General features: G+C 16.9%; 5 protein-coding genes across 5 annotated transcripts in view; 1 reads left to right on the top strand and 4 right to left on the bottom strand.

Moving 5' to 3' along the window:
• Positions 1-507: 507 nt before the first annotated feature.
• PRSY57_1007000 (hypothetical protein) lies at positions 508-837 on the bottom strand (the record flags this gene model as incomplete). The annotated part of the gene is made up of 1 exon (XM_012907660.2): positions 508-837. One exon carries the CDS (start codon positions 835-837, stop codon positions 508-510), a length of 330 nt encoding a protein of 109 aa, XP_012763114.2.
• Positions 838-1,383: 546 nt separating this feature from the next.
• PRSY57_1006900 (hypothetical protein) lies at positions 1,384-1,713 on the bottom strand (the record flags this gene model as incomplete). The annotated part of the gene is made up of 1 exon (XM_012907659.2): positions 1,384-1,713. One exon carries the CDS (start codon positions 1,711-1,713, stop codon positions 1,384-1,386), a length of 330 nt encoding a protein of 109 aa, XP_012763113.2.
• Positions 1,714-2,504: 791 nt separating this feature from the next.
• On the bottom strand, positions 2,505-3,164 carry PRSY57_1006800 (hypothetical protein; the record flags this gene model as incomplete). Its single annotated transcript, XM_012907658.1, has 1 exon — positions 2,505-3,164. The coding sequence occupies one exon, from the start codon at positions 3,162-3,164 to the stop codon at positions 2,505-2,507; it is 660 nt and encodes a 219-aa protein (XP_012763112.1).
• A 914-nt stretch (positions 3,165-4,078) lies between these two features.
• PRSY57_1006700 (RING zinc finger protein, putative) lies at positions 4,079-6,190 on the bottom strand (the record flags this gene model as incomplete). Its single annotated transcript, XM_012907657.2, has 2 exons — positions 4,079-4,855; positions 5,054-6,190. The coding sequence occupies 2 exons, from the start codon at positions 6,188-6,190 to the stop codon at positions 4,079-4,081; spliced, it is 1,914 nt and encodes a 637-aa protein (XP_012763111.2).
• A 2,980-nt stretch (positions 6,191-9,170) lies between these two features.
• PRSY57_1006600 (rhoGAP GTPase, putative) overlaps positions 9,171-9,307 on the top strand; it is a gene marked incomplete at both ends in the record, with an annotated part of 2,495 nt that continues 2,358 nt past the window's right edge. Inside the window, one exon of the mRNA XM_020114850.1 lies at positions 9,171-9,259. Coding sequence (XP_019970397.1) covers positions 9,171-9,259 — 89 coding nt within the window. The remainder of the gene's footprint in view (positions 9,260-9,307) is intronic.

Genomic DNA, 9,307 nt, shown 5'->3' with positions numbered 1-9,307 from the left:
TTTTACCGAATACGTATATAACGTTTGTATATAATCTTATATATATTATATATATATATATATATATATATATATATATATATTTATATATATTTCTTTTTTTTTTATATATTGCCATATATTATATGTAATGGTTTAAATTTTTTTTTTTTTTTTTTTAAAATAATCTACAAACTTTATAAATCTCAATATGAATTATATATTAATATAATGTATTATGAAAATGACAATAAAAATGAAGTTTTTTTTTTTTTTTTTATAATTAAATATACATGTGTATAAGTATTAAAAAAATAAAAGTGAAAAATGAAAAAATGATCAAATTATAGGTGATATGCAATTACATAATTATTTTATATATAATACATTAAAATATAGAATTAGGAGTTCAATTTTTTAGTAAGGTATATTTCATACACATATTTTAACAAATAAAAATATATCACATATATATATATATATATATATATATATATTTGTATGTGTGTGTAACATATGTTCATGTTATTATCTTCCCTTTTTTACAAAATTGGCTATGCTGGTAATTTTTTCTCGAAGGCTTGGAGTTATATCAGGTTTTGCTCTTTGATGTATTTCTAGATGTTTTAATATTTGTCCAGCTCTGTACCAGTTTATATCACTATTTTGTCTTAAACTCATAAATAAATTTTTTTTCCCATCTAATAACATACCTCTACTTTCCTTCAATTTTCGATTGGCTTCTAATGCTAACCTTTCTTGTTTCTTGGCGTCTTTATAATTTTGACTTTGCTTAACACCATAAGGTATTTTCTCTTTAATTTTTTTAGCTAAGTTTGTTCGACATAATAAAAACATTTTTATGTAAGAAATATAATATATGTAATATTATAATTTGTTTTCTTTTTTCACATATTTTATGTATATATATTTATATATATAACTATCAGTGTATATAATATTGTTTCTGTTCATTCAAAACATTATTATTACATATATTGGGTTTATTTTTTTTTTTTAATTCTTTTTATTATATGCTTATGTGTGGAATATATAAAGAATATAAAATATATATATATATATATATATATATATATATATATATGACTTGAAGACTTTTAAAATAAAAACATACAATGAATATATACAAAAGATTTATATATAAAAAAAAAAAAAAAAATTATTATTCTTGTTCTTTTTATATTTTTTTTTTTTATGCTTCATATGGTTAATTATATGTTTACAAAAAATAAAATATTATATATTACATTATTACTTCAAATTTTATGAGACAATACTAAAAAAATTATATATATATATATATATATATAATATATATATTTATACATTTATATATTTATACATTTGTATATTTATACATTTGTATATTTATACATTTATGTGTCATATCATACCCAATGGTATATTAAAAGCCAATGATGATATAACAAAATCTATATGACGTTCTTTATTTTTTTTTTTGTTAGTATTGTGTATTTGCTCCACATTTATATTTTCTTGACTAGATTTAGAATTTGAATTTAAGATATGAGATAATAATTCTTTATCATGAATTAAAAAATCATCATTACTATCATATTGTGGTAAGTCCTCATCATAATTATAATGAGAATCTTCTTTACTTTTTTTTTCTTCTTTTTCTCTTATACACTTAGATCTTTCTTTTATTTTTTTTAAATATTTCCGATTATATTTTTTATCTTTCAAAACCATTTTTTATTTTTTTTTTTTCCCTAAAAGTCAAATGAAAATTACATAGTTGTAATTAAAAGAAGGACATATAAATATAATGTAATATAATATAATATAAATAAAATATATAAAATATAAATATTTTATGTATTTATATTATATATATAATTATATATTCGTTTATGCACGAAAAAAAAAAAAAAAAAATATTAAATATTTAAATTTCAGAATAATTTAATTTATATATTATATATACATTAAATAAATATTTCCTATATAATTTTATTTTTTATATTTTAAAATATATTTGTATATATTTATATAATTCATTTTTCTTTTGAAGAAACATATTACTTATGTAAGCATTTAAACGCATATATTTTATAATATATATATATATATATATATAAATATATATTCCCCTTTAACATTATGCGTTTTATAAAATATTATCATGTTGTATTTATTTAGGTAGAGACACAAAGGTAGTTATATCCCATGAAATATTATTATATATTATTTTAATAAATTAATTATTTTATTTTTGTTCTTGGAAAAATATCATGTTTTAAAGAAAAATAAAATAAAAAGAAATATAAAAATATATATATATATATATATATATATATATATATATATATATATATATATATGTATATATGTATAGATATACGTATGTAAAAACTTAAAATTTTAATAATACACAAAAAAAAAAAGAAAAAGAAAAGATATTTAAAAAAATATTAAAAATTATATTTCTATTTTATGAAATATATATATATATATATATATATATATAATATATACACTTGTCAACTATCCGAATTATCAGAATAACCATGCAATAAACAAGTTTGTTTGGTTTCTACATTTTCTTCAGTTTTATTATTCGAATGCTTTGATGAATTTTTATTGATATCGTTAATTTTATCACTCGAATTATTTTCGTTTTTTTTTTTTGTTTTAATAATAGCTTTTATATTTGGATTTAGTAATTTTTTATTTTTTTGTTTAATAATTTTTTTTTTTATATCTTTTATGTTTATATTTTCTTGAGGAAGATTTTTTAAATTATTTTTGTCTTTTTGTTCTTTTTTTTTAAAACAATCTTTTATAGCTTCATTATATTCATGAGCAATTTCTTTTTCTCTTTGTTGTAATTTATTAAAACTATAATTATTATTCATATCATAATTTTCGTCATATTCGGTAGGATAATCCATACCATTTAAAATATCATACATGTTATTTTCATTATCCAAAGATGAAACATTTTCTTTATTATTTGAATTCTTTTTTAATTCTAGCTGTTCAGATAAACTTAAGAATTTATTATCTCTTTTAAACTCGGGTAATTCCTTTAAGATTTTTTCAGCATCCTTTTCTTTAGAACTCCTAGTGTCCTGTTCAATTTCTAAAATGCCATCCTCTGTGTACTCTTGTTTATAAATATGAGTTTTCACAAAATTCATTATGCTTTCGATCAAACAAAAATATAATTATATAAATGCATTCACCTATATATATATATATAAATTACTAAATAAGTATTATATTATATTATTTAAATTTAATACATACTATATATGTATAATATGCACACGTCATTTTTCCCTTATATGTAATAATCTTCCATGCGGACATTTTGGCCATATCCAAGTCTACTTATTTATAAACATAATGATGTATATATAAATTTTATATTTTAAAAAAATATAAATGACAGGTTCATAAGAAATATATCACTATGAATATGAATATATATATATATATATATACTTAATTTTTAAATTATATTTATTTTGTTTTTACATTATATAACGGATTCCATAATGATAAATATATAAAATAAATAAATATATCTATATCCATATATATATATATATATATTATATATATACTTTTCTCACAAGAGAAAAAAAATATATATTAAAAGGTATTTTATATTTGAATAATTACTGAACTTTTATTTTTTTATTTTTTTATTTTTCTTTTTTTTATTTATTTTTTTTTTTATTTTTTTTTTTGCTCTGCATATTAATTTGTATGCAATAAATTTAAATATGTTTAAATTTATTTCATCATTAATATTTATTAATATGGAAAAAAAAAAATATATATATATATATATATATATATTCAATTCTTTTTTGTTTTATAATGTTTAGGTAAAATTTAAAAATATATATATATATATATATATATATATATATATGTTCTCTCTGTATATATAAAAGAATGTATATACGGAGTACCGCCTTTTATGCATAAAAATATAATATATAATATAATATATTTTATTTTTATGTATACATCTTAAATTGAAATATATATATATATATATATAATATATATATATATATATATATATATATTTTTGTTATGTTTAAAAGTTTAATTTATATCTACAACATGGACATGTTAAGTTAAATTTAAACCAGTTCTTGACACATTTCCAATGGTATGTATGTAAACAAGTTAACTTAATACATTTATCATAGTCCTGGAAGTATTCAAAACAAACAGCACATTGTTCATTTATTAAATTACTCTTAAGTGTTGATGTTGTCGTATGTAATTCTCTTTTTCTGTTGATATGGTGATAATTCTCTTTATTTTTACTATCATTATTTTCTAACGAATTTTTAGTATAATTATTTTTAAAGTTTTTATTAAAAATATATTTATGTTTTGTTAACTGTTCTAAAAGCTTTTCTTCTTTTTTATGATTTTCTCTTATATTTATATTCGAAGATGGAAATAATCGTAACAGGGAATCAGAATCTAAATGTTGTAAAATGTTTAATATGGCATATGGTTTATATTCAAACGGTAAAGATCTGATATAATTAATAGACTCCTTTGATATTACATCAAAGAATGTTGGTTTTATAGAACCTTCTGTATAAATAAATGTATTACAACTAATTCTTCCTTTCCCATATTTTATATTTACTGGATCGATACCCATGATTTTAAATTGCACACCTTTATAAAAAAAGGTATCATGGATCGAATATACATTTAAATAATGTCTTTCGATATATGGTTTTACATAATCCATGAACAAATCGTAATTATATGTGGTTGGAAGAGTGTCATACATTGGTACGATGTGGACATTTTTGTATTGTTCATAAGTATCAACACTTAATATTATTTCCTAAATAAAAAATAATAAAATATAAGAAATGGATATAATAAATAATACATGGAATTATTTTATTATTTCATTATTTTATTATTTTATTATTTTATTTTTTTTTTTTTCTATATGAACAAGTCAGGTAAAAGTGATGAATTTTATTTTATTTTATTTTATTTTATTTTATTTTTTTTTTTTTTGTTGTTGTTAGCTAACCGTATTTTTATCAATGAAACCAACATTCACATCCGAATCAATTTTCAAAGTGAGGAATGTAAAATTATTTATGAGAAACAATTTTCCGGAATAATATAATTTATTTTGGTTTTTCCTAAAATATGGTTTTAAATAATTCATTAAAATTTTGTCTACTGCGATATTTTCTTTTTTATTTTTTTTCACTTCCCTATAGTTGTCAATATTAGCTACTTCGTCATAGTTAGTATATTTGGCTAACTGATCATAATTATTACATTTGTCTACCTGAACACAACTATTAATGTTGGCTACATCATCAGAACTATCAATATTAATTAATTGATCATCACTATCCTTTTTTTCTGTGCCATCCTTTGTTGATAATTTATAAGAAAAACAATCCAATGAATATGATACGAAAGAAAATGCTTCATGAAAAATTTGATTACTTTTTTTAAGTAAATATTTTTTTATGGATCCAAAATATTTCTGACATTTTTTTTCATATTTTTTATAATGTTTATCTTTTATAATTAATATGTGTATTTTTCTTAAATTATCAACATATTTTCCATCAGTATAAATTAAAGTATCATGACTTAATATTCCTGTAGAAGGGACACAGTTTATAATAATATAGTCAGTATCATTATGAAAATTATTTTTATATTCAAAGGTGGGTCTTTGTTGTTCATTATTTAATATATTATGATTATCTATATTTTTTGTTTTTATTGTTTCCTTTTTATCATGTGTATTATCTGTATTCATTTCTTCTATATCAATATTATAATCATGTGTTTCTTTTTCATCATCATTTATATTATTAACATTTAAAGAATTATAATTTTTATAATTTGCGCATTCTTTATTTGTAACACAATTATTTCTTTTGTTAATTCTTTCATCTTCTTCTTCTTTTATATCATGTTCGTTCATATTTATAATAAAACCTTCATATAAAATACATTCCTCATTAATTAAAGAATTGAGTTTCTGGTAAAGTTTCGTAAAATTATAAACATTTTTTTTTATAGGTAATATGTGCACCTTCTCCAAAATATTTTTTTTCTCGATAACCTGTTTTCTTCTTTTCATATTTACATTGTTTATGAAATTTATATGTTTACTTGTACTACTTTTATAGGAATTCATTTTCTATGATCATAAATTTGTAATCACCCGTATTAATATTTAAGCACCGTTATATATATATATATATATATATATATATATATATATGTAAATATTGATGTTATTATTTTTTATTAAAAAATTTCTATATGCACCTACATATAATTTTCATGAAATCATGATTTTTAAAAATACATATTTTTTTAATTTTATGAAAAGTAATAAAAAATAAATAAAATATGTCTAATTGTTTATATATATATATATATATGTAGCTTCTATAAAAATATTCGCCTATATATATAATTCTTTTAAGAATATGTATGTGCCAAAAAAATTAAAAAGAAAAAAAAAAAAAATTATGAGTTATACAAATAATCTGTATACCTTTCTAACATTTGGTACACATTTGAAGAAAGAAATATAAGAAAAATTCATATTTTTATTATAATATATTGTAATATATGTATATATATATATATATATATATATATATATATATATATATGTGTGTATGTATAATATAGGATAGTATAGAATGAATACTAAAATAAAGAGGTATTATATTGATAAAAATGTAACATGAATTTTATAGAAAATAAACGTATATGCATGTATAATTTTTTTTTCTTTTTTTTGAGGATGGTACTATATTTTAATTATTATTTTATGTATACTCCATTTAAATGTATAATATATATATATATATATTTATAGGTAATAATAACAAAAATGATAATATAATTTTAAAATTAAAGTATAAAAATTTTCAATATTATATTTCTTAGTAAACAACACATGCATTTATTATTATTTTATTTTACTTAATTTTTTTACTTAAGAAATCATTTTAAAATAAAAATAGAACATATAAAAATATAAATATGAGGGAAAATGTTGTATATACATATATATATATATATATATATATATATATATATATACATATAGTTGTATATAATGTCTATAGGATGAATATAATATATACAAAGACATGTAATTAATAAATATAGAAAGGAATTTTTAAAGAAAAAGAATAGATGAAATTATATATTATATGATAGAAAAATTATATATGTTTATTTGAATCTACATTCTTTTGATTTGTGTGTAAAATGAATTTCTAATTTTAAACATTCTACATATATAAATATGTATATATATATATATATATATATATATATATTTTTATATATTTACATCATTCTTATTAGAATTAACCTATATCCCATATATTGTATTAAAAAAATATGAATTTAAAATTTTTCATTTATTTTTTTAATTATATATATTAATTTATTTATTTTTATTTTTTCCTAATAAAATTTATGCAGTTGTATTTTTATAAATACCGTTGCTTATAAATAGATGCACCATCTGCCTATATAAATATATATATATATATATATATATATAATTGTTGAATAAGTGTAGTTGTGGAAAGAAGTTGTACATAAAATATTATATAACAGTTTTTATTTTTTTTATTTTTTTTATTTTTTTTATTTTTTTAATTTTTTTAATTTATTAACTTTATATAAAAATGGACAAACCTATTTTTCTGATCACATATACATATATAAATAATATATGTATATAATATATATGGTTGTGTTTATTGAGGATTGAATATAATATTTTGATATATTTTTATTAATTTATATATATATATATATATATATATAAATATTATATAGGAGAAGAAAAAGTAATTTTATTAAATTCTTATTGTATATTACTTTTTTTTTATAATGAAAGGAAAATATTGGAAAGTAATATAAATATGGATGAGAATATCATATATACCATAAGTATAAATTTATAGATATTCATACATACATACATATATATATATATATATATATATACTTACATTTTTGTAAATATTTTAAATATAATAATATCAAGTGAAAAATATTATTTAGACTAATTATTTCTTATAATTATATTATATTCATATCACAATTTAATTAATATGAATTCATAACATTTTGTTGAGAAAGAAAAAAAAAAATTCTTCAAAACATATTTGTGTGCAATCGTGCAGGTGTATCAACAATATTATATAATATACATATATACATATATATATATATATATATATATATATTAGAGATAATAAAAAAATGTAACATATTAATTAAAATTTCTCCTAAATATATATATATATATATATATATATATATATATATATATATGTGTAATAAAAAGTGTTTAAAAATAAAGGTCCCATTATTTTCTTGAATATAAAAAATTGTAAATATATTTTTTTTTTTTTACATTAGTGTTCATTGTTTAAACGTTATAGACAATTTAAGGTATATAATTTTTTTTTATTTTTTTAATAAAAACGTTTAATGATGATTAATAATATGAGAAATGTTTGGTTATAGTTACAACTTTTATCATCACTCAAAAATTATACATATATTATATATATATATAATATATATATGTATTTTTTTTTTAATATAAAAATTCTTATACATATATATATATATATATATATTTTATGATATCTTTAAAAATATGTGTAAAAAGGGTTATTTTTATATTTTATAAAAAATTACAATGTGTGAAAGAAAAAAAAAAAAAATCAAGTGAAATATAAAATATATATAAAACATATATGTATATATTTATTTATATGTATATAATTTATACATGGTAAGTATATATTTTTCTTAAAAGAAAAAATAAATAAATGTACACATATATATATTATATATATATATAATTCCATGTGATAAAAACAATACAAATTACGAACTGTCTGATCAGAAAAAAAAATAAAAATTATGAGAAAATATTAAAAAAAAATAAAATAAATAAAACATTTAAATGTATATATTTTATTATTTATGGATAAATGACAAAAGTTGTATATCAATAAAATAACACTATTAAACATAACGATAAATAAATAAATAAATATATATATATATATAATATATATATATATATATGTATTATATATATATTTTATATTTGGTTATACAAAATGCTGGACTCAGATGCTGAGGTTCCTCAAGAGGTCTTAGCTGAATATGAAAAATTATTAAAAAGGTCATATACTGAAAATTTTGACGAGTAATAAAATTATATGAACATATAAAATATATGTATATCATATGTCTT

This window comes from Plasmodium reichenowi, chromosome 10 (genome assembly GCF_001601855.1).
Source record: "Plasmodium reichenowi strain SY57 chromosome 10, whole genome shotgun sequence".
In the NCBI taxonomy this organism is placed as follows: Eukaryota; Apicomplexa; class Aconoidasida; order Haemosporida; family Plasmodiidae; genus Plasmodium; species Plasmodium reichenowi.
The sequence above is the reverse complement of the archived record's forward strand: the minus strand, read 5'-3'. Positions and strand labels throughout refer to the sequence as shown.